General features: G+C 41.5%; 1 protein-coding gene across 2 annotated transcripts in view; it reads left to right on the top strand.

The window, feature by feature from the left end:
* BTBD9 (BTB domain containing 9) overlaps window positions 1–26,233 on the top strand; it is a 247,791-nt gene that overhangs the window by 154,462 nt on the left and 67,096 nt on the right. For both annotated transcript variants that reach the window (XM_053305173.1, XM_053305168.1), the window contains exon 8: window positions 16,118–16,307. In XM_053305173.1, the coding sequence (XP_053161148.1) occupies window positions 16,118–16,307 (190 nt within the window). The remainder of the gene's footprint in view (window positions 1–16,117; window positions 16,308–26,233) is intronic.

Raw genomic sequence — 26,233 nt, 5'->3', positions numbered from 1 at the left:
TTTCAGTTTACTAGCATCTGATCTAAGCCTGGAGATTTTATTTTCTAATCTAATCTTCCATTTAGGTGATGTATTACTTTCTTTTTTTACAGGTCCACTGATCTTATATCCAAGCTCTTGTGTTGTTATTGTTGCTGCACAGTACATTAGTTGGTTTGTTTCTTGCAAATTATTAGTTGTTATTTCTGCAAGTGCAGCATTGACATCTTTTAATGCCTGAGCAAGTTGTTTTTTGGCAACTGTTTTTAGAGCGGGAAGTCGAACCCTGGTGGTTGTTTGGTTCATGTGCTCAGTTATTTTTTGCCTTAGTTCTTGTTGCTTTTCTGTTAAACGGCATTTGGATTTTTTAGGTGAAGGCAAAGGGGAGGTTGCCTGGTTTTGATTTTGAAACAGTTCAGCAACGGTGGTATCCTCTATTTCCAACACCTCCTCCATCTGCTCCTGAGCAACTGCTTCAGTTGGTGGTAATTCTTCTCCCATATCTTGAGCCTGTGTTGCTCTTTGCAGTTCTTCCAGCTCAACTCCTGTGAATACTTTATTACTTATTATGAATCTTCTCTGGTCTGCTAGCCTTTGTTCTGTTATTTCTGTATCTGGATGCTTCTCTTTCCAAATTTGGTACATTCTTTTTAAATAACCTCTTCTAGTTGGACTAGACTTGTAATAGCAGATCATTATTTCCTTGTTGGCATTTTTTGTATATTTTTTTTCGGTTAAGCGACGTTTCTTCCAGTAGCTTTGCTGTCTCCAGCCCTGGTTGCTCAACTGAAGATCCTGAGTCCTGTAGCCCACTTGCCACCAGATGTCCAAGGACTATAGCACCTGGCGCAGTCCTTGTTGACCCAGGTGACGACCGATCCGGTATAGATTTATTAAAGTTATGTCTCACCATATTGTTGATGGGAGAGGCACTCTTTGTCTGGCTCCTCTGGTGAGACCTGTCCAGTATGGTTGGACCTCTGGCATAGCTCTCACCATCATCAGAGCACACAAGCACACAAGGTAGTGCCTCACTGGGGGTTGTTGTTGTTGTTGTTGTTGTTATTATTATTATTTACACAGTCAGACAGGTGTTATTGACTGTTTTGTTGTATACAGACATTGAGTCCTTCCCAAGGACCTGGAATGGCTGGATTTTAATATCAATGTTGTTGCTGTTATTATAGATATCATCACAGAATATAGGCTGTTCCCAGTAAAGTTGCTTTTTGTAATTGGCTGATGGTGATTTCTGTGGCCCCTATGGTGTTGAGGTGCTCTTCAAGTTGTTTTGGAATAGCTCCTAGGGCACCAATTACCACTGGGATTATTTTGGACTTCTGCCACAGCCTTTCAATTTCAATTTATAGATCTTTGCATTTTGTGATATTTTCTATTTCTTTTTCTTCTATTCTGCTATCCCCTGGTATTGCTATGTTGATTGTTTTAACTTGTTTTTCTTTCTTCTCGACTACAGTTATATCTGGTGTATTGTGTGGCAGATGTTTGTCTGTTTGTAGTCGGAATTATTATTATTATTATTATTATTATTAATTCAATTTCTATACCGCCCTTCCAAAAATGGCTCAAGGCGGTTTACACAGAGAAATAACAAACAAATAAGATGGAACCTTTTCCCCAAAGTGTTCACATTTTAAAAAGAAACATAAGATAACACCAGCAACAGTCATTGGAGGTACTGTGCTGGGGGTGGATAGGGCCAGTTACTCTCCCCCTGCTAAATAAAGAGAATCACCACGGTAAAAGGTGCCTCTTTGCCCAGTTAGCAGGGGACAACATTTGTACAGAATTTCAGACACAAAATTTCAAGTTGTACAGCAAAACCTAGAAGAAGCCTGTGTTCCATTTACTCTTATGAGTAGTTGAGGCAAGACTGTATATCTAATAAGTAATCAGAACTGTTCAAATTTCAGTTGCTTCTGTCCTAAAGGGGGGAAAAGGAGTAGAAATATTCAATCAAAATAGTTCCTATAGTCCTAAGTAGCAGATTAAAAAAATAAATAAGGGGAGATAACTTGCTATCCTAGGATTACTTTTTTAAAAGTTCAGTGTGTAGACTATTAAAAAATAACCAAAACAAGACAAAAAATAACAAAAAATAACCCAAGAATTTGACTATATATTGTTACAGCCTTGTCCATGGGCAATTATGGTAGTTGTATAATGCAAGTATCCTCTCTAATAAAACGCTTGGTGTCCGTCAGTGGACGGACACCAAGCGTGTGTCCGTGCCTCCCTGCCCTGTTCTGGGCATGCGCGAAGCGCATGCCCAGAACAGGGCAAGGGAGACACGATCGCCGGCACCCAGCAGCCATCTTGGGCGGCCAGAAGTGGCCGCCCCGAAGAAGCCGGAGAAGCGGCGGTGGGGGAAAGTGATGCCACCACCTCAGCCGAAATAGACGGAGGCCGGGGGCGGAGCGGAGGCCATGTAACTTTTTAAAAAAATGCTCACACGGCCAACGCCGCCAACCGCCCACCCTCCCTCCCAGCTGCCGAGCCCCCCTTACCCTGGCCAACTGCTGTCGGCCGAAGACAGCCCTTAATTTAAGAGGCAGAGAGGAGCTCGCAAGCAGAGCTCCTCTCTGTGCAAAGCCTCTTGCCGAACTGCTGCTTTGGGCGCAAGGGACGCAAGCGCCCGAAGCGGCAGTTCGGCAAGAGGCTTTGCACAGAGAGGAGCTCTGCTTGCGAGCTCCTCTCTGCCTCTTAAATTAAGGGCTGTCTTCGGCCGACAGCAGTCGGCCAGGGTAAGGGGTGCTCGGCAGCTGGGAGGGAGGGTGGGCGGTCGGCGGCGTCGGCCGCGTGAGCATTTTTTTTTTAAGTTACATGGCCTCCGCTCCACCCCCGGTCCCGGCCTCCGTCTCCCCGGCCTGGCGGGGGCAAGTGCCTGGGCCGATTTGGCCCTTAAAGGTAGGGGGGGCGGATGGCGGAGGGAGGGGGAATGGCGGCGGGGGGCCAGGAGCGCCGTTACTAGCACCCGTTATTCAACGGGCCAAAATTCACTTGTGTACTATAAATGCTTATTAAATAGTTGGAACTATTTATATTGCAGCCTTTTGAAGCTTTAGTTGTTGTTCCTTGTTTTCCAAGGATCTCTGGGATCTGTTTGTGAATAAGCTGGCAAATTTTTTACACAGGAGTAGTTTCTTTAATGGAGAGAATACTATAAACTTTTGATGTCTTTGAAAGGTAATAGCTTTAAAATAACACAGGTTCCCAAAAGCAACAGTATGCAACCACCCTGCACATAGCTGCTTCTTGCAAGTCAAGTGCAAAACTCTGTCTCACTTACTGACTAAATTCAAAATTGTTAAACTTGTTTTGTTCTGCCCCCACCCAAGCTTGAGGGGTATGCCACAAGTTTCAATAACCACCAGACATCAAAGGCCATTAAGCAAGTAATGCACCTTGAGTTAGCAGCCAATATCAACCTTTGAAAGAGGGTCATTTTGCATCTCAGAAAGGGATGCTTGGGAAATTGGGATTAGCACCTCCCTCATTAAGAAACCAGACAAATATTGATTAGCTCACCAGCAATGCTGAGCCTTTCTGGAAGTCAAATGCTTAAATTTCACTCTGACAGTCCCCTGTGATAGGGAGTGAGTCTCCTTTTCAGTGAATCCTTCAAACAAATCAGGTCAGTGAGAGGCATTGCAGGCCACATTATTTAATCTTTTTTTTATTAGTCCTTTCAGTTGAATTAAGTAGCTGTACAAACAGACAGGATTGTTTGTCAGATGAATTATTACTTGTCTGTAACATATACATAATGGTCATCTCTGAAAACTGAAGATTAGATGTCAGACAAACAAGTAATAAAAGTGAAGATACTCTTAGGTATTAGATTGATAATAGCAATTTTATGTCACTATTCTTTACATGCATTGTTTTCGTGACAGGTCATTAACTGCCACTTTCTGACATTTAAAAAAAGTAATATGGTGACACACACATCTGACAAAGCATCACTCAAGAAGCATTGTTTGGCATTTGACTCACTAGTTTAAGGGGTAGGAGTAAATGTGTTTGATTCTTCTGAAAAGAACATTTCCCATAAATTCTAACACGATGGAAGAAAATAGCACACTTCCCAGACAATTGGACTGGGAAACACAAAGCTACTGCCAAAAATAGCAGGCCTTCCTCCTCTCTTCCCCAATGGCAACATTTATATAGGTTTGATGTCACTATTGCTATTCTCAGTATAAGCTGAACATATACTGAGAGAAACTGGATTGGAAGAAGAGTGTGGTTTTAAAGTTGGAGGAAGAAACCTCAATAACCTATGCTATGCTGATGCTGAGTGCTGATGTACTCTGATAGCTGAGAATGCAGATGATCTGCAAGCTCTAGTAATGTAAGTCAAGGAGCACAGTGAAAAAATGGGACTACAATTAAATGTAAAGAAGACTAAACTAATGACAACGGGTACAGCAACCAGCCTAAGAATTGACAATGAAGACATTGAAGTGGTGGATAGCTTCTGCCTTCTAGGATCGACCGTCAAGAGTAAAGGATCCACCAGTCAAGAAATACGCTGTAGACTAGCACTTGGTAGGGTTGCAATGAAAGCCATGGAAAGGATATTTAGATGCCGTGACGTGTCTACACCTACAAAGATTAGAATCGTTCAGACCATGGTTTTCCCCATGACATTCTATGGATGCAAAAGCTGGACTTTGAAGAAGCAAGACAGAAAAAGCATTGACGCTTTTGAACATTGGTGCTGGAGAAGACTTTTGAGGATACCATGGACAGCCAGGAAAATAAACAAATGGATCCTAGAACAAATCAATCCAGGATTTTCACTCAAGGCACAAATGACCAGGCTCAAACTATCACACTTCGGACACATTATGCGAAGACCCAGCTCCCTTGAGAAGTCTATAATGCTGGGGAAAGTTGAAGGAAAGAGAAGAAGAGGACGACTAGCAGCAAGGATGGACTTGATTACGACAACAATGAATGTACCACTGAGAGACCTTAAAGGCTAAGTTAAAGACAGATCATCCTGGAGAGAATCTATCTATGTGGTCGCCAAGAGTCGACACCGATTTGATGACACTTAATCAATCAATCAATCAATTGCTACTACTAGGAATACTTACATACTGCATTTCAACCAAAGCCTCCAAAGCAGTTTACAAAGGAAAATAAATAAAATAATTAATAAATAATAAATTCCTTCCCCCAAAAAATAATAATTAATATATAATGTCTGGTCCCTAAAAGACTCACAATCTAAACAGAAACTTAAGATAGACACTAGCAACAGCCACTGGAAGGATGCTGTGCTGGGATTGGATGGGGCCAGTTGCTCTCCTCCTGCTAAATAAAGGGAATCACTACTTTAGTTCCGTCACTTCACTGACTGTTACAACTTGCATCATGGTGCTGTTGTGGTACATACTTTGTATTATGTTCACATTATGTCATCTTCTCTCCATTAAGAGAAGAGGAGATTCAGGGCTATTGCTTTCATCATGAACCTCTCATAACGTTTGGTTCCAGCCTTAGACTAAATGAACAGTGAGGTTATAAGCTCAAACACCATGTTACATTAACTGTATAGTTTGGTTCTGTATCTGTGATTTTTATTATTTTTTTGAAGTTAAATAGCAGATGCAGGAAGGCCTAATCAGAACTAGGACCATTAGAGTGGGTGAAGAAAGCTTTAATGCAATTAAATGGTAGGAACATCCTTTCCTCTCTGCTGCATTGTAATCCTGGTCTGGATCAGCAGCCCTCCCACAATCACCATTCTGCCTGGGAGGGAATTTCTGATTGGCACTGGTGTCATCCTTCCAAAGTAAATAGCACTGTGGGTGTTTTTTCCCCAGTTGGGTCCATGGTTGGATCAGAGAATTAAAGCCCCCCTCTGCAGGTCACAGTCCCAATCCTGATTCCTGTTCCTGCAGCTATTTAAGTTTTTGTGGGTTTTTTAATCACACAGGGCCAAATTACACATTTAATGTAATGTGCAGTTTGACATGTTTATGTGTTCTTCAGTGTAAAAAATATAGCAAATCATACAATATCTGTATTGGAATAGCCAGTTCTTAATGATGGATTGTATAGAACTCTTCCGTGGTTGTATGTTTTAGAGGAGGTAAATGTAACTTTGCTAGGCTCATGGTAGTAGTAGTGATCCAAATATACTACCTTGGTTTATGGTGACATGCACTTCTTTAAAAATACATTAAGTTGAATGTGTTAACTGCATAATAGCATGTGACATATTCCCCAATACAATTTTTAAAGTTAAGGTATAATTTCCTTTATTGTTTATAACTGGGTACTTTTGTTCAACACACACATTCAGGAGCATTAGATGAGTCACTTGTACAGGATGGAATAAACATTGTACTTAATGTGAAGTTAATATGCTGAAGAAAATAAAAACACTATGATTACATTAATGCTTTAATGACATACAGCAAGATACTTCTTTACAGATTTGGAGACCTTTAGGTTTTCTTAGCAAGCAATGATGTTAACAATTGGAGTGCTGAATAAGGCAGAAAGCAGCTTGCTTGTCCTCCTGACCTTAGGGATGTGCAAACCGGCTCGATGTCGAGCAGGTTCAACGTCAAGCCGGTTCGGTTTGACAGTCCAGGGTCAAACCAAACTACCCCCTGTTTGGTCCGACCCTAGACCAAATACCCCCCAACTGTTCGGGGGTTTGCGAACGTTGTTTTTTTTAATAGTACCTTTACTCCCTTCATGAAGGTTCCCCCTCCCCCCACCGGCCTCAGTGCAGCCTGAACCAGCCTGTAAAGCCGGCTCTTCGGCCCATTTGGGCCTTCCCCCTCAGCACAGCGGCCATTTTGGATGCCGCTGTGCCTGCACAATTGGACTCTGAGAGGCCTGGGTTTGGGCTGCATTGAGGCTGGCAGGGGGAGGGGGAACATCCGCGGACCCCTCTCCCCACCACCACAAGGAACTCGCCCGAAGGGAGTAAAAGTAGAAACAAAAAAAAAATTAATTTTAAAAAAATCTGTGAAACACCCCCCGCAGACCGAACTGAATGGGGGGTGGGGGCGTTGAGGGGGTGCCAGACCGAACTGGCCCGGTCAGTTTCGAGTGCGGTCTGGACTCGAACCAAACCAGGCCAGCCGGTTCCGTGCACATCCCTACCTGACCCAGTGCAGTCTCCCTTCCCACCTCGTTTCCCTAGAGGGATAGCTCAATCTGAGCCAGGGTTAAGCCCTCAAACCGTTATTTCCTTAATTGGATTATCAGATTTTTAGAGTCAGTCATTAATAGTAATGGGGGACTTGAATTATGCTGATATCTCCTGAACATTCAGCTCTGCTAAGATTGGGAGGGCCAATAAATTCTTGACCTCTCTTGCTGACTTCATTTTTCAGAAAGTGAAAGAAGAAACAAGGGGGTCACCTATCATGGTCTTAGTCTTTACCACTGGTAAAAATTGGTTCATAAAAGTGCAAGCAGGGGAAACTGGTCATACCATCTTGAAATTAATTATATCAAGGAGAAGGAAAACAGCCAGAAGTCATATGTGTTCCCTGGATTTCATGAAAGCTGATTTTAATGAGCTCTGAGGAAAATTACATAGGGTCCCACAGATAGAAATCTTAAAGGAAAAAAGAGTCAAAGGGGGAGATACTGAAAAATGAGATGCTGAAGGCACAATTGCAAACAATTCCCGTGAGATGGAAAGACAGGTGGCCTCTCAAGAAACCAGTATGGATGTACAGAAAAATCTCTGAACAGATGAGAAGCAAAAAAGGACATATATAAGAAAATGAGAGAGGGTTATATAACCAAGCAATTCAGATGTTACATGAAACTGATGTTAAACAGGGCAGATGTTGGAACTTGATTACGTCTGAATTCGTGAAATTGCTGTTTCGAGCTGAAAGTGGCCTGCAGTTTGCCTCGCCAAGCTCCAGTGTGAATCTTCAGTTTGCACAAAGGTTCACTGCCAAGACCTCCAGTTTGACTGATGAAGCGTTGCGTCTGATCCATAACTGCAGTTTCGTGCTGATTTTCAAATCGCAATCATAGTGACAGTGGCGCAGACCCACCCAGGAATACAGCTGCTCCATGGCTGTGGCACTTCTCGTTGGCCACCGAGCAGCAGCCCCACCCCTCCTGTCACCTCTCCAGCTATGGAGTTGCCTGGCAACGGGACGCCACCATGTCTCACGCCAAACTGGTCCGCCTGTCAAGCAGCACAGTCACAAAGGGGCATTCCCTCTTCCCACTCTGTTCCTTGCTTTCCACTCTGTCCCTGGCAAGCAGGAGGGAAAGGGGGCAGGATGACAGGACAGGCATAAGTGCTTTGCTCCCTGAGAATGAAGCAGTAATGATATATTTTCATGGGGAAACCCCCCTCACAATTCATGAGAACTGTCAGAGGGGAGGGAAGAGAACTGCCAAGCAAAATCTCTAATAATGTGTGATGACAAAACAACCCTTTCTTCCATAGACAGCTATCTCACAAGAGTGTCAGACCATTGAGGCTCTATACAGAGCCAGGTTGCTGTATGGAGGAAAGCTGCAGGGATGTTTACCCCGGCGACTGCACTCCCTATCTTGGTGACTGCCCCCTGCCAGCCCGTCTGCCCATATGGGCATGTGTACCCTTGCTTGTGCCCCAGAATGGTGTCCCTGCTCTTCTGGGGTACCTGGAAATCTGGGCTCCCCTCTCCTTTAATTCCTTGCTCCGGCAGATCTGCATATGGTGCAACACCTGGGAATTTTGAATGGATTTAAATATCTGTCCATGCACCCAGTGTTTCCCCTCATCCGGGAACACAGCCAGACTCTGACACATGGAGCATCTAGATCTTTTTGGTGCGTGCAAGGCTTCATGGGGAAGGGGAGATTGCAGCACTTCTGTTCTCTGTTTTACCATGGAGAGTTGGGGGCCCCACACAAGTGGGGCTTCGGTTGTTGGTTTAGCTCAACTTGTGAGCATTCAGTCCAGCAGGAGACCTAGCCTTTGGTCCTCCCCAGTTGACTGGCGCTCTCATGAGAGGAATAACCCACCAGCAGCAAGCTGCAAGCAGAGCAGGATTTTACTTTGGTTTGGATGGACTGCCCTAACGGGGTGATCCCTTGCAACAGCATCCTAGGTCACAGCGGGACAGACCACCAGAATCCTTTGCTCACCCTCATATACATATCCTCTCCTAGGAGGTCTTCCTGTTCCCTTTCCTTTCCTGAGTAATATGGAAATATCACCCCAACTCGATTGTGCTTGTGCAGGACTACTTAGGTGCTGGGCTCTTTGGAGGACCACGGTGCCATCACTGTCTGAAGAAGTGCTGGCATGGCATGGAATTTAAAGGGATTTTAATGCCATTTCCATGCCGAGGGCAAGTGGACTGTTCCAAAAATGCACAATCGTGCTCATCATGCTGCCTTCAAGATCCTGGTCAATTGCCTCCACTCCACTGACATTCTGATGCTTTGCCCACTGTCTTGCCTCAGTGGTCGAGCAGCACGGAGGGTCTCCCTTCTCCTGGAACCAGGGTTGGCAGACCGTGGTTGGAAGAATGTCTGCAGTGCAATTTACAGTTTTAAACTGAAACCACAGGTTCTCCATCCTCAAGTTTCATGTTATGTCTGAATTCAGCCAAAGAAGTGGTCCAAACCTGTAGAGAATGCATCAGGAAATATAAATCTCAAAATGAGCTGAGATTCGCAAGGGATGACAAAAACAACAACAAAAAGGGTTTCATGGATATGTTTCCTGAAGTTGATATTACAAGAGAAAGTACAGAGTCTGGAAGAAGGTGGTCAAGATCATTTTCTAAAAATTGGTGAATGATAGCAAGTCTTTTGGAAATTTTGAAAATTCTTATTTATTTATATTATTATTATTATTATTATTATTATTATTATTATTATTATTTTATTAAAACTCTTATACCGCCCTTCCAAAAGGCTCAGGATGGATGCTCAGTTCTTGGCATCCAGTTTTATGTTGGTGGAAATAGACACCAAATTACTGCCATTAAAACTTTGTTCTAGAATTCAGTATTACTGGTGGCCATTCAGTCCAAAGTCTCAGGGCTTTAAGCACAGGGGTTCAAGATGCTTTTCATCCTGCTTTGATGAGGTCATTAGAAGAATTGTTTGCAAACGCTTTGCAATATAGAACAGTGTGTATCTTTGCAAGTTCCTTTCACTTTATCGTCTCATCTTTGTACCACTTCATAGCCCTCTAAGGGACAAAACAGTGACTAATGGGTGTAGAGCAGGCAGTGGATATAAAAAATTGAATGTCCTTGGTTATCCTCTAGGGAATGCTTTCCAGAACTTATGAATCACTGTACCCTCATTTGTGTATCCTTTTGTGCCTTAGGAGAAATTTCTTAAAGCATTGGACAAGGGAGAAAATGAATAAATAATCATTTGGCTTTTGCTCAGTGGCAGTTATTATAAAAATCATTTAAATGTCTAGCAAAGGGGAAAAGTCAAATCAATTTCTTAGTATTGCACCTTGGTGTTGTGAAATATTACTGTGCTTCGCACTTAGTGAGGCATTCAGGAGATACTGTTGCCTTGTCCAGTTTAATGTCTTCTCTATATGGAGCTGTTACTGTCCTGTTTTTTCTCTCTCTTTTTAAAGCTAAGCCACATTTCAAAATTTGCACAGGTTTTCTTAGTGACAGCTGTCAGCTTTTCAGGAAGCATACCCTTAGGAAATTATGGAAATTTTAAGGCCATTTAAATACAGTTGAGACTTCCCCTTTACAATAAAGCTGAGGCACATGGACAGTTTAATTTACTGCTGCCCATTTTCCTCCAGGTTTCCACGCCTTTCTACATAGTTCAGGTTTGACTCTTTGTTTCTAGATCTGTAGCAAAAGTGCTGTTTTTGAGGTTGAAAGCAGGATCTTTACTGAGTAATTTAATTTATGTTTGTTACGCCCTTAGTTTCTAAATGTAGTACAGATGGACCTCATTATCTGTGGGGGTATTCCATTCCCACATATTTCTGTGGATAACGAAACCACAGATAATGAATCATTGAGTCTATGGGATACAAGGATTATGTTCCCAGACTAAAAAAAAAAACACCCTACCCCAAAACACAAAAAACCCCACCAAAATGGGTCAAATAAAGTGCCCTACTGTGCTCCACAAGTCTCCTAACATCCAGAAATGCCCCCCAATGCCCTATATGGTCCCCAAAATTGTGGATTTAAAAAAATTGGCTGAAATGAGCCACAAAATGGTTCCCACAAACAAAATGGTGGCCAGAAATTATCTCCGTGGTAACTTCCAGCCCTCTAGAAACTGTGGATACGTGGGTTTTAACCCCTTTGTATCAGCAGATAATGAAACCGGGTGTCAGACACCCGTGAATCTGCGAAACCATGGATATAGAATCCGCATGTAACAGGGTTCTCCTCTACTTGTCATGTATATGGTACATTTCAAGTATACAAAGCATTTCACATACATTGGCTCAACTTTCCTTACAAAAGGACAGTACATTGCAATCCCCACATTGCAGGTAGGGACAGATAACAATCACTCAAATTATCCCCAGCCACAATAAATTCTGGCTGGGGATGATGGGGATGTAGTTCAACAACAGCTGGAGTGCCAAAGGTTGCCTACACCTGAAATAGAGGCTTGCCTAAGAACACCCATGGTGCAATCTTGTGTGTGTTTCCTCAGAAGTCAGTCCCACTGTATTCAGTGGGGCTTACTAACAGATAAGTGCCCATAGGATTGCAGCCCTCATAGCTGAAATGAAATCTGAACTTGAGGTTTCCTTGCATACAGTTCCTTAACTAATCAACCATGCCAGATTTTTTCTTCTAAGCAATCTTGTGTGGAATAGTGAATTTCCTACCCCATGTTTATGTGTTTTCTGTGGTAGAAACAAAGATGTCTGAGGCATTATAACAATTTGTGCCATTTAAGTATGATTAATTAACCTTTTATGTCAGTTCTGCTGTTGAGACCACAATTTGTCCCCCTTTTAATTTTTTTAACATTAAATTGTTGTGTAGGAAGGTTGCTGCATCTCTTTACTGCTTTCCCTAATGCTTTGGCAGGTCTACTGGGAAATTGGTAAACTGCTTCTAACTTTTCTTGTTTATCAGAACAGGATGAAAATAGCATCCAAAGTAGATCCTTGTGAGACCAATATACTATATGAATTTCATGTCAATATGTCTTTGTGCGCACCTTTTAAAGTTTTGAGTCTTGACGTCTGCTGTGATTGCATCTAGGTAGAAACATTTTCTAGGTAGAAACAATTACTAAGTACTATTATTGTTGTTGTTGTTCAGATCATTTATATATCTCTTTTCAGCAGAAACGTTCTCAAAGTGGCTTACACAATAAAAGCAAATAATGGTTCCTGTCCCCAAAGCATTCACAATCTAAAAACAAAAATGCCCTTTTGGTGTAGTTTTAGAGTTCTCCTGGTTGCCGCGTTGGATCAAGAGCAGCAACAGTCATTTGGAGGAATAGAGAGAGGAGGCTGTGAAGGCGGGTTGAGGGAAAGGTATCTTTTCCTAAAGGCTGAAGAAGAGCACAATTGGGGGCGGGGGGGAGAAGGGGGTGCATGGGCATAGTGTTGGGTTCCAACCCTCCCATGTGTTACCATTTACGCAGATAACCACTCTTCCACAGATTGTACTATAGACTGTCTACACTTTCCTCCCCCCTCCTTGCACAAGTCTTTCCCCTTCCATGATCAAGTTAAAATAAATGTAGTAGTGAAGAGACACTGGTGTATCATGGATTGGCAGGCAGATCATGCAGTGAAGTTATGGGATTTGTAAGATGTCATATGGAACACCTGCAAAATTGCCAGTTAGAATCAGTGGTCATATTGATTAATCACTGTCTGGAAAGACCCTTACTCTTCTTTTTCCTTCCCCATGTTCAGCATCCCAGTTTTTCTTTCTACACACCATCACATTCAGATTGGATATAATGGCCACAGCTAGTATAGCACAGAAGTGGCCCTGAATCCAGTAACATCTCTTGAATTTTAAGTATTCATAGAAGAAATCAACTTCAGGGAAGACATATGCCTGACTGAAGTGTTTCCTTTCACTCGTTTGTCTTCGAGTATCATTGAAGACATGAAAATTGCATGTCATCTTATCTTCAAATATAGTTAATATAGATAGTCTTCAGGTCATGTCCTGGAAATAACACTGTCTTTAAATTTTCATTGTGTCAAAATTAAATATACCAGCAATCTGTTGGCTATCACCTGGTACAGAATAGGAGTCACGAAAAGTAAAACACAAGCTATCCTTCCACCACCACTGTCACTCTTATTTCTTTTCTTTTTTTTTACCTAGGTCATTTTAAAAATCTGCTTCTTTCTGGGATGTCTGCACTTCTTACTGGTGTGCATCCTATGCATTCCGTGACAATATGCATTATATTTTCTGAATAACTGCACAAAGAGTGAAAACAGTAAAATCTTCCCTCATATCCATTCTTTTTTCTTTTCTCATAGCATGTATTACTTGTTATAGTTGTAATACTGGCATGTGATAGTTGGCTGGTTGAAGGACAGAAATAACACGCACAACTGAAAAAATTGAAACAAGCTACTGTTGGTTTTGGCAGTGTACTTTTGTAAACAAAGTGACACAAATTGAGGCAGAAATTCCACAGGGAAAATAGAAGAGAACCAAAAGATTGAAATACAACACACTGCAAGGTCTCTTCCAGATGGTGTTTCTAATAAATTTATCAGGCAACCATGAAAGATTATAATGAACATTAAAATTGGGGAGTGGCTGCTTTCCCTGGGGAGCAGAAACAGTGTGGTACCTTCTGTATATTGCAAGTATTTGGTTGCTTTCTAATTTCCCACAGTAAAAAGTACTACAAATGCCTTTCTGTACTTAACATAGAATTATTAATAAATAAACATATTTCATAAACATATTAAAATGTTTAATATAGCATTTTTCTTAAAATTCCAATTCATTTTTAAAATAGTTTGTTTTGGTAAAAACTACATTAAGAGGTAAAGAGTAACACTAACGTTCAATAAAATATCCATACATCTAAAAATACAAGTATCAACTTGAACAAGATTAATTTATGAGTATAGTCATCTTGAGTATTCTGAAATACAGAATACCTATAGAATAGTATGAAAACAACAGAATGCAATAGGAAAAGAAAATGCCTTTCTTTTCAAAATATTGGGTGCAGCTTATATCCAGAGGGCTTGATTTTTATTTTGTTAATAGCTGGATATGTTGTTAAATGCCTCGTGATTTATTACATGAACTATCAAACCAAGAAAATTAGGTTCATATTCAACTAAAACTCATGCAGCTGGTATTTAGTGTGGTAAGATTTCCAGAAGCAATGTATCACTTAAACAATTTTATTTAATTATTGTTGAAACTTTAAGATGGCATCCCAGTTCAGGGGTTAGATGTCAGGTGGTTGACTGTTTTATTTCCTCAAGCAGAAGGACCAGCATTGGGGGTTGGCAGTATTAGGCAGCTGTTGAGGCAGCTGTCATCCCCATTTTCGATGCAAAGAGAAGCATAAAATCCTTTAAACTGAAACCAGTTATCTTCATATTTGACTATTATTATCGTTTGAATCAATGTACATGGCACTCCACAGCATAAAAGGAAAAAGGGGAACTGTGTTCCAAGGATAATCTAACATTTAATAGGGGAGAGAGAACAAAAAGAGGGGAAGGATTGGATAGGCAAGAATAATAAGGGAACAAATGAGTATTTGTGTTATTAAGCAAATATGTCATAATGAAAAGATAGAAGTTGAGATTACATCAAAAGGTATCAGGGATCCCCCTGACCGGGACACGGGATTCTTTGGAGGAGGAATAGGTGAGTTCCCAATCCAGAGTTAGAGGCCCCTCCTCTTTTCGAACCTATACCTCACAGCTCTGGGGAATACCTGGATAAGGTTGCACTAGAGCAGGGCCATGCTACAGAGATCCCTGGCCTAGCCTCTGCTGTGGAACCACCCTAATCTCTGCCCAGTCCCCAGGAGCAGCAGAGGTGCTGGAATGCTCAGCTGGAAGCCCTCGAGCTTGATCAGGAAAAATGTCCTCATGTGGCAGAGGAGTCTCCTTTGGAGGAGGAGACAGTAGCATACCCTGCTAGAAGCAATGAGGTTGAGTAACACCAGGCAGACACCTTCCTGATCACATTTAAGAGGCTCAGTTGCAGCCAGCCACTGCTGGTGCAACATTCCTTTCCGTCTGTGCTTACCCAGTTGCTATCTTTACTGCCTGTCATGACCAGCTCCTACTAGTGGATCTCAGACAGAAGGAAAAGTGGCACCAGTTAAGGACAGGGAACATTTTTGTAAGAAGTCTCCATCAAGGCCTTGCTTCTTGAACTTGCTCTGAAGCACTTGGCACAACCCATTTCCATAGACCTACTACTAGAACCTCCTGGTGCCATGCATCTGCTGTGAAGTCAGTGATGCTGACCAGTGCCATAACCTCTTGATGATCACAGACACCACTGCTATCATAGTCATTGCCACTTCTGCCATTCTCCATCAGTCCACATTGGCCCTAACCTAGAAGCAGTCTGCTACCTTCAGTGCTGGTGGTTCTCCTAAGAAGCCCAGATTTTGTCCCTGGCCACCCATCTATCTACAGAACACAATGTGGGAGCTTCCATTCCAAGTTTCTCTAAACTCTGTACTGCTCTGCTCGGATAACCTCTTGAGAATGACCACCTTCTGGTTGTGGCCATGCTTACTGCAAAGTTGCTGTGATGCTGAATGGTCTTCCTCCACCTTTCTCTTGCTTCCAATCAGCCTGTCTTTTCAGAATAACTCCTTGTTGGACTCAGTAGGTCCATACTAAAAACTGGTTAACCATAACAGTTATGATATCCATATAGATTAATATCTGTTTAGAATGCAAAATGGTTTATTATATAGCTGCTTTGGAACTGAAGAATATCTGACCTGCTCTGATTCAGACAGCACATTCAGTGCTTATTCATTTTTAATCAATGTTATGAAATGTAACCCCATGTATTCCTGCACTTGCAATATATTTTGCTTATTTTTATTCTTCCCCAGAAATAGAAACTGATGGTACTGAGTTGCCTGAGTCCGCCTTTGATCTCCTTTGTATTTTAATTTTCAGTTCCCACTGAGAATGTTGCAACTGTTGCAGACTGTGCCAGCGTGATTGAGGGCGTGAGCCGAAGTCGCAATGCCTTGTTGAATGGGGACACAAAGAATTATGACTGGGATTCTGGGTATACGTGCCATCAACTAGGCAGCGGTGCTATTGTAGTACAGCTGGCACAGCCTTACATGATTGGATCAATTCGGTAAGAAGATTTCTTTTTTTATGTGAAGATCTTTCAGTAATGAAAATTCATGCCTTCTAGATATTTTTCATATACAGCTGTTATGAAAAGCTCTCTCTTGCTCTCCCCCACCCCCCGAATATTCCTCTGGTGCTACAGTAACATACAAAACATAACATGTAAAAGAGTATGCATCTGCTCATACATTTAATGTTAAAACCTGAGGGCAAGCAATTTATTCTCTGCTGAAGGACAACTTTAGAGTGTTTTAGACGCTTCATATTATATATTGGCACATAGTTATAACATGCATAGCCTCCAAAAGGAAACATGGGCTCACATTTCCACTCTGCTTTGAATTTGCTGGGTGATCTGAGGCCAGGGATACACACTCAGCCCAGCCTGCCTCACAGGATTGTTGTATGGGTAACATTGCAGGAATTGGGAGCATACTGTGTTTGCTTATCTGAGCTCCTTGCAGCAATGGAGGAAAGATGTAATCCATAATTTAGGACAATACATTCCTTTATGGGGAGGGGGGAACTGAATTGCTCAAGATTCTGAAAGAATGCTATGAACAGTTTAGGGATTGTATGCAACAGTTTAGGGATTGTATGTCATCAGCACTATTGGAATAGAATATGAGCTGGACAAGTTTTTCATAAGACAGCACAAAGATCCTTAACTCCAAACATGAGGTCTTCAGAAGGATTTTTCACTTCCTAGTTCTAAAAATAAATTACTGTATCTTTTTCACAACAAGCATCCAGTAATATAGAAATATATAAAATTTAGAGGCATGATTTTTGCAACATTACCTTTTGACTTTAAAATAAGCTAAACTGCTCAGTGCAAATAACTAGCATTTGGTTATGGTTTCCTCAGTTCTTTTGCCTTGGTGTTTTGGTAAAAAGAAACTTTCATAAACGGGGAACACAATCCTGTACACTCTTGCCAGTTTCAACTATTTATTTCAGGCAAACCTGTATTGTTTTGACTTCTACTTTTTCTTTTGCTGAGAACTGCTGCCATGTCATAGGTGACAAGATAAAAAAGCAGATGTCTGATTTTATTTTACAGTACATCAGTGCAGATTGATTAAACTGCAAAACTTCCTGCATTCACAGAGAGTTAGCAGAAATGGATCTGTCCAAGCAGCTATTTCTAGTTCACAAGTCGATTATTTAGATGGCTAGCTACTAATGACATTCAGCTTCATCTTGTTGCAGTAGACTTAATTTTTGTAACTTTTTATTTCTGAAATATATACCTGTTCCACCTGAAGGTAAATATCAATTTAGAAAGAAAAAAACAAATTGCTGTTAGACAACTCTTAGATTTTAGCAGATTTCAGGACCGCTCATGGGTGTACTTATCCTTTTCTACTTCATTAGTATAGATCGGTTCCTTGGATTCACTTACTGTATATTTAGGTTCAAATCTTTTGTTATCTTCTTTTACCTTATTTATCCTAACAGATATCGTTCACTACTATTCCTGCTGTATACAGATAAGGAACTGGAATTGAAAGAGAACAGGTTGGCCATGAGTATCTAATACATTGATCAGATTTGAACTTGGATCTTCTAAGTTCAAATCTAACTCTCCATTTACAATTTCTTTTTGGAAAAGTGCCAAGGTAGAAGCAATTTTAAATAAGGATGGGTGAAACCCAGTGTTGGAATTCTTCCAATAAATCCATGCCTGCTCTTTTGGGGCAGATTTGAGCAGAAATTTCAGCTCTCCAGCCAGATTCCTCACAAAACTAGGGAAGGTCCCTACCTTTTGTGGTGTTAGGAACTGCTATTATAAATTGTGGCAGCCCCTTCCCATCATACCATGCATGTCTGGAGGATTGTAGATGCCAATGTGTGCTAATATAATTGGCACAGGACCTAGAAGTATCTTCACACCTTGAGGGCCTACTTTGTTACATTTTTATCCTCCCCTATCTGAAGGCTCTGGGCAGTGTACAACATTAGGCACTCCCCATAAAAGGAATCATTCAGTCAGGAAAGGATCCTTAGCAGAACCTAATCACACCTTGTATGGATGCTGTAGTTTAGGCATCCAGATTCATATTGGCATACATGCTTCTCCTTCCCATACACAATGCAACTTTAGCTACTCCTGCATCTCTGCAGCCTGCACAACAGAAATCAAGCTTCGCAGCTGACTTTGCTAATGCCTCAGACTGGTCCCAATCTGGGTCACAAGCTCTAAGCTGTCGTTCACTGATTAAGCCGCTGGTGTACAACAGCACCCAAAGAATTCTAAATGTATTGTCTGTTAACCACAAAATATTATTGAGTGATTTTCAACATAACTCACTTTAATATCTTATCTTGCCATCGCCACCACCACTATTTTCTCCAATAATATATATGATAAACAGACATTTTCATGATTCTTATACATTTATCACACATCTTCTGATCTAATATCAACACTTGCTCTCAAGGGTGATCAGGCAATATATTTTTATATCCCTGTTAGATTGTTTTCTATTCATAATTACTAGCAAAAAGGCCCACTAAAGTCGTATGTCAAACTTGAAAACTGTTACTCAAAAACCTAAATTATGTACATTTCACTCATCTTCTGGACAAATATATGATAAAAATTCAGAGAAGGCTCAGCACTTCTGCAAATAAACCTTTTATGTGTGACTTTCTGCAAACTTGATCTGTTTGTCTCCTTGTAACGTTTACATATATATATATTTCAAAGTCCTTGTCACTTGAGAAATGATACTTGCCAAGATACTAAATTCCCATTATAGGTTTGCATATTTTTGCTGAAGAAGCAAGAATAATAATTTAGAAGAATGGATTATCTAAAACCTATATTGATATTTACATTTTGAAAAAGAGCCTCTGTGGCAAAGTGGCAACTTCAGTTTCCTGCTTGGCCAAGAAACTTATTGAGTGAGTAAGTATGGGTTTTATCCTTACAACCCATAGGTTGTGAAGATAGGGTTAATTTTATCTCATTTACACTAGTCTGAGCCCCTTCAAACAAAAGTGAAGTAAAACTCTGCAACATGTAACAACATACACACACCACGTGTATTTTTACATGCTGAGTAAAATAAAGATGGAATCATGAATTTTAGAGTTGGAAGAAGCCCTTGCTCAGTGTAGGAATCTGCTGCAGCACAGCCGACAGATGGCACCCAGCCAGTGTTTGAAAACCTCTAGAAAAGGTGATGTATCTACTGTGTAAGGCAGACTGTTCCACTGTTAAACGGTTCTTATAGTCAGGCAGTTCTTTCAAATGCCTAGCCTTAATCTGCTTCCTTGTAATGTTGATCCATTGGTTCTAGTCCTGCCCTCAGGAGCAACAGAGAGCAAGTCTCTTTATGTGACAGCCCTTCAGATCTTTGAAGGCTAACATATCTGCCTTTAATTTTGTGCAGTTGTACAACTGCGCTCTTGTGCAGAACCACCAGGGCTAGTTTTCCTGTGCACAGCAGCCCTGACAGGTCAGAAACACAGTTGTTGCTTTGCACAGCATGTCAGCCACTGGCTTGGAGATCATCTCTGCAAGTTCCTTTGGTTCTCTAGAATGTAATTCATCTGGCACTGGAGACTTAAACTCCAAGAAAAGATAGCTAAGTGTTGGTTCTTCCTTAGTGCACCTGTTGCCATGTTGGGCCACGTTTTCTTTGTGGGAGAAGACCAGTGCAAAATTTATTTATTTATTTATTTATTTATTTTATTTTTACATTTCTATACCGCCTTTTGTTAAAAGAAAACCCCAAGGCGGTTTACAAAAATTAAAACATACAATAAAAGCAGTAAAAACATCAAGCAATAAAAACATCAAGCTAAAAACATAGAAACAAGCATAAAAACATGACAACAGATAACAGATAAAAACAGAGAAGCCGCAGTAAAAACGATCATGTAAAAGCCTGGGTAAAAAGCCAAGTCTTTAAAAGCTTTCTAAAAGCTGTGATGGAGTCTGAGGAACGAATGGCCACCGGGAGAGCATTCCAGAGTCTAGGGGCAGCAACAGAGAAGGCCCTGTCCCGAGTGCACGAAAGCCGGGCCTCCCTCATTGTCGGCACCCGGAGCAGGGCCCCCTCAGATGTCCTTGTCAAGCAGGCAGCAACCCTTGGGAGCAGGCGGTCCCTCAAATACCCCGGGCCCAAACCGTTAAGGGCTTTAAAGGTCAAAACCAATAGGTTTTTAGCAGTTCTGCCTTCTCTTTGTCACTCATTACCATTTCACCATCTTCACCAAGCACTGCTTCCTCCTTGTTTTGGACATATTGTGGGGTGTGGGGGGACCTTTTTAAAAAAAATGTCATTTGCAAGTCTCATCTCATTCTGAGCTTTAGCCTTTGTGATACCATCCCTACAAGTTCGATCTGCTCTTTTGTACTCTTCCTTGGTTGTATACCCCTCCTTCCATTTCCTATATGTGTCTTTTTTATTTCTCAACTTTTCAGAGAGCTCCCTCTGCATCCATCTTGAGGCAAACTGAGATTAAATCCAGACAAGACGGAGGTGCTGCTGGTCAGTAGAAAAGCCAGTTGGGATAGGTGATTCAGCCAGCTCTGGATGGGATTGTACTCCCCTTGAAAGAACAAGTGCACAGCTTGGGGGTGTTGCTGGACCTGGATCTGCTTTTGGATGCACAGGTGGAGGCAGTTGCCAGGGTTGCCTTTGCACAGCTTCATCTAGTGCTCCAGCTGCATCCTTTTCCCGAGGAGGCATTTCTGGCCATGGTTACCCATGCCTTAGTCATGTCTCAGCTGGATTACTGCAACACGTTTTACATGGACCTGCCTTTGAAGAATATTCGTGAACTTCAGTCGGTGCAGAATGCAGCTGCCAGGGTTCTCTCTGGAACTGCTCGCTTGGAGCATATTACACCTATTTTGAAAGAGCTGCACTGACTGCCAGTTTGTTTCTGGATCCAATTCAAAGTGCTGGTTATTATCTGTAAAGCCCTTAACAGTTTGGGTCCTGGATACCTTAAGAACCACCTGTTCCCAAGAGTTTCTGCCCACCCAACATGGTTGTCAGAGGGGCCTTTGCTCTGTGTGCCGACTAGAAGCTCAGTTGTCACACACGTGGGATAGGGCCTTCTCTGTTGTTGCCCCCAGGCTCTGGAATGCTCTCCCAGTGAATGTCCACTCTTTGACATCCGTGGCTGCTTTTAAAAAAACAACTAAAGACCTTTTTATTTGTTCAGGCCTTTACCCCTTAGGGACTGTCAGGTCTCTCAGCTTTCCTGCTTCTGTTTGTCTTTTTTATGGTATTTTCTGATTTTTACTATTTTACTAATTTAACTGATTTTAAGGTTTTAAATGTGGTTTTTATGGAGTTTTGTTGTTTTTTAACTTTTATAAATGGCCTTGGGATGCCTTATGAAAGGCGGTATACATACTGAACAATCCATCAGTCAATTTTGTGCATCTGTACTGTTTTCTTTAGATGTCTCCCATGTTTCCTTTTCCATGGGAATTGTTTGGGATTATGCCTTCAATATCTCACTTTTCAGAATTCCCCATCTCTCTTTGATTCTTTTCTCCTTAGGGATTTATAGTAATGGGATCCTGCATAATTTTTCTCTGAGTTTATAAAAAACAGCTTTCCTGAAATTTGGGGTACACATGTTACTTCCTTCAGTTTTCCTGTTGATACTTGAATATTCCAACATGGCACGGACACTTCTCCCATGGTCCCCATCATTTCCACTTCATCAACCAATGATTTACTGTTGGTAAATACTAAGTCCAGGATTGCTTGTTCCTTCTTCCACCTTCTGAAAGATGAAGTTGTCAGCAAAGCAGCACAGGAATATCTTGGCCCTTCCAGTCTTAGTAGAGTTTAGATGTCAGGATAAGAGAAGTTTCTCATTAGTGTTACAGTCTGTGTCTTTGAATGTTTTGTAACTGGTTCAGGAAAGCATTGTCCATGTCTTCTGCTTGGGAAGGTGGTTTAAAGTAAATTCCCAAAATGGTATTGCTTTTCTCTCTCACTCCTTTTATTTTTAACCAGATGTTCATGTTTTTCCTGTTTGTTTCCAATATTTGTGTGTAAGTAAAGTTGCATTTGTTCTGGCTGTAAGGAATTACAAAACTAATGTAACCTTTTATCAATTTTACACACACACACACACACACACACACACACACACACACACAGAGCAAATTGGATATTATATAAATTGTTACAGAAACTCATAATCCGCATTGAATCAATGCAGTCTTTTGTAGCTAAATGCATCAAATGTTTTACTAAAGCATAATCAGCAAACTTGTGAAGATTCCACTGAGATTGTTTTAAATGGGAATATAATGATGTTATATTTTCATCCTTGACTGAGATAACCCTATAGATTTTTAGGATTGTTCCCAATGGGAAAAAAAGATAATCTACAAGAATTTAACTGGTCTTAAAGCACAAAGCACTGGTCTTAAAGCATGTAATCTGCCCCTCTTCAACGCATCACAAATAATTAGATCAAGCTGGACAAGCATACAACACCTTTCCTGGAAAATGGAGAACCTAGTAGTGTTAGTGGACCAAAGACAAAGTCTGTATAATGACAGGTCACAATAAAGTATGTTGCTTTTGTAGATGCTATGATACAGCAAAACAGGTCTTGTAGAGAATAAGAAAAGAATGTAACTGCCAAATATCAAGCTGATAAGCAGCACTGAGAATATAGAACATGTATATGCATGTAAATACATAGAGATATGAAGCTGCTTTATATTGTCTGACCAGCAGTCTATCTAGATTATTATTATCTATATAAGTATTTCACTAAGCTGACCAGAAATGTATGGGGATGTGGGGACACATGGGGATGTTTGGCAGGTGGAAATGCGGTGGCGGAGGCAAGCCCAGGCCGGTTGCCGGGGGGAGGAGAAAAGGGGGGGCAGAAGCAGGCAGCGGGGAGGCAGAGGCAAGGATGGGAAGGCGGCGACAGCAGTGGTGGTGAGGAGAGGCAGCTGGGCCCGGCCCAGGCTGGCCGTGGTGAGGAAGCAGTGGTGGCGGCGGGTCCAGACCGGCCATGTTGAGGCAGCAGCTGAGCTGTCAGGAAGAGGCAAAGAGCAGTGGAGGCCCGGCAGGGGTGAATAGGGAGGCGGTCAGCAGAGCCATGCCCGATCCACACTGCACCTGGCCTGCGGGGAAGGAAAGCGTGCTAGTGGCGCAGACCTGGGCAGAAGGTTGGGGGGAGGACATGAAAGACTGGGGCAGAAGGTGGGGGAAGTGGGAACTGCCAACCTCAAAGAATGCACAGATGCTCTGTGCGGGGTCAGCTAGTTATTGTTATTTCTTGTTTGCACCGTCAAACAGGTGTTATTGACTGGTTTTGTTTTATCCAGACATCAGAATTTTGTTAGCAATATTGTTGTTGTTATAGGTATCACCTCAAAATGTAAGCTGTTGTTTTTTGTAGTTGGCTGATGGTGATTTCTGTGGCCCCTATGATGTTGAGGTGTTCTTTAAGAATACCACACATGCATTCAGAATGGGGCCTTCCTGATTCAACCTGAGCGGGATCCAAAATTGACCGAGCAGACATCAAAAAACTTGTGAGCGCAGGCATGTGCGCACACCTTAGAGGGAACACTGCTCTACATATAGATAACAGGGATTGGGACCTTCTGCATGCAAAATTTATACTTTACCACTGAGCTGTGGCCTCTCCCAAGACAGGCAGTTACATGCACACAAGACGGAGGCAGAAATGCTGTACTCGACAGATAAGAGTATAGACCTGGGGTTATTAACCAAGCAAGATTAATTCCACGGCCCCATTTTTAAGGCAAAGCTCTTGTTCTCTACTTTTTGAAGGATGCATGTGTTCCTCTTAGAGTAAAAGGCTCTGAGATGCTTACTAAAAATGTGAGGGAGTATTATCAAATTTTTATTATATTCATTGCTACTTATTTCAATTAATGTACTTCTAGCAAAGTTGATGCTGTGGAGGCAAACGTTTAGTATTCTAGATATTACAGGAAGTGAGCAAGCTGAACTTCAGGTTCACTCAGCATTTCTTTCTACAGCTCACAGGGCAAGATTGACTAACGAAGGCTAATTTAACATTTTCCCCACCTAATATAGGAAGCCTCTGGTAGCTAGCGCAACATTTTCCGAACTGATTTTTCTGTGGTGTGCAAATCTGACTCCTTTGCTCAAACATTCCCTTTCAGCTGTACCATATCAATTACAATACAAGCTAGTTTCACCATAGACATTTACCTTGGTAGCTTTTCTGGCATACATTTGAAGGATTAGTGCATGGAGCATGTAACATGGCCCTTGAGCCCAGTGTGCATGAGTGAATATTCATACAGGTACCTGAGAGACTCTTTGTGATAGTTGGAAAAGACAGCTCACATAGGGTGAATTCTGTGCAACATGTGTGTTTCTTTTGGTTTTTTTCTTCCTTGCCTTGATACCATAGAGAAACTTTGCCTCTTTCAGAAGACATTTTAAAAGTGATCCTTTTGCATTACTGCATGCTTAGTTATTCTCAGCCAAAATCATGTAGCCTTCCTGACCAGGTGCTTCAGCACTGTGTACAGCATCTAGCACTCTACTGGTACTAGAAAACTATTCAGTAGTTAGAGCCCTGGAGGCTCATTTAGCCCTGAGCTATGTTCACATAGCCTTTTTTGCTTGGAAATCCCTGCTAGTTTTGTTTTAGTTAATATATTCAGCAGGCAGAGCGATACTAGTTGCTGGTGTGCTATTGAAAATATTTGAATTTTGACACCCTTCTTATTAGCTTTGAAGAGCTGAATCAAGGAAACGGTAGAGAATCCCCAGTGATGAAAAGACTTCATTGGGAAACATAATTAGATTTTTTTTTAAAGAAACTGCATGATTTTGCCTTTGTCCCTACTTGTAATCCTTCAAAAGATTTAGCCCTACAATTAAAAGATGTTAATGTTGATTTGTATCTGTGTTTGTGCTCATCACACATCTTAGATTCTGCCCGTAAGTTGACAGATATTTTAATAATCAAGTTAGCTGCAGATTTGCTTAGAGCAACCAAAAGACCTTTGCAGCTACACAAAAAGATGGTGGGTGAGAAAGCAGAATTTCAGATAGCTAAGTCTTTCTTCTGACCAAGTGTGGAATGATGCCTCTGGGAATTCTGACTGAAACAGCTCTAAATTTTTAATTTGTAGAAAGTCAGCACTAATGAGAACTAAAAATCTTCCTTCAGAAGTCTTTTATTTTAGCTTCTGAAATTACTTATTAATAATATTAGCAGCCTGGGATTAAAAAGGGGGGTTCTGGAACAGCCTTTGTAATTTTGTTTGTCCAGCCCATCTTAGCTCCAGTCAGTTTTAAAAGATTTAGAGATGGAGAAGAACTTTATAACAAATAGAGTAAGCCAGATTCTGATTTAGTGGGAGTCTTCCAAGAAGCTAACAGGGTTTATGTTTATCTCACAGCTAGGTCAAACCCCCCTCTTCAGCACTAAAAAGAACTAACCAAGGCGGTAGTGGTTGCTGCTGAAGAATGGAATGTTTACAGAAGTAATATTTTTCTCACCAGTTGAAAGTAAGCAAGATGACTTCACTGGAGAGAAGGGAATTCATGATATAAAACAAATATTCTTGTAAGGAAGCTTTCTCTCTCTCTCTCTTTCTCTCTCTCTCCCCCCCCCCCACCCCATATATGCACACTTATTTTGGCAGGAGAAAAATCCATGGCTATACATTTCAACTCTAGTGTTCACTTCAGGACTTCAGTGTTCACTTCAGGACCAGTTTGTCCAGGACGGCTCAGGAGTTCATAGTGGCCATGACAACTATAGGCCTATCCCCAGCAGTCTCGGGACTGATGCACATTGCTGCAGTCAACCTGCAGTCATTGCACTGGTTGCCTATTCGCTACCGAGTTCAATTTAAGGTCCTGGTTTTGACCTGCAAAGCCTTATGGGGTTTGGCGCCTGTCTACCTAC

Source organism: Hemicordylus capensis, chromosome 1 (assembly GCF_027244095.1).
Source record: "Hemicordylus capensis ecotype Gifberg chromosome 1, rHemCap1.1.pri, whole genome shotgun sequence".
Classification (NCBI taxonomy): Eukaryota; Metazoa; Chordata; class Lepidosauria; order Squamata; family Cordylidae; genus Hemicordylus; species Hemicordylus capensis.
The sequence above is the reverse complement of the archived record's forward strand: the minus strand, read 5'-3'. Positions and strand labels throughout refer to the sequence as shown.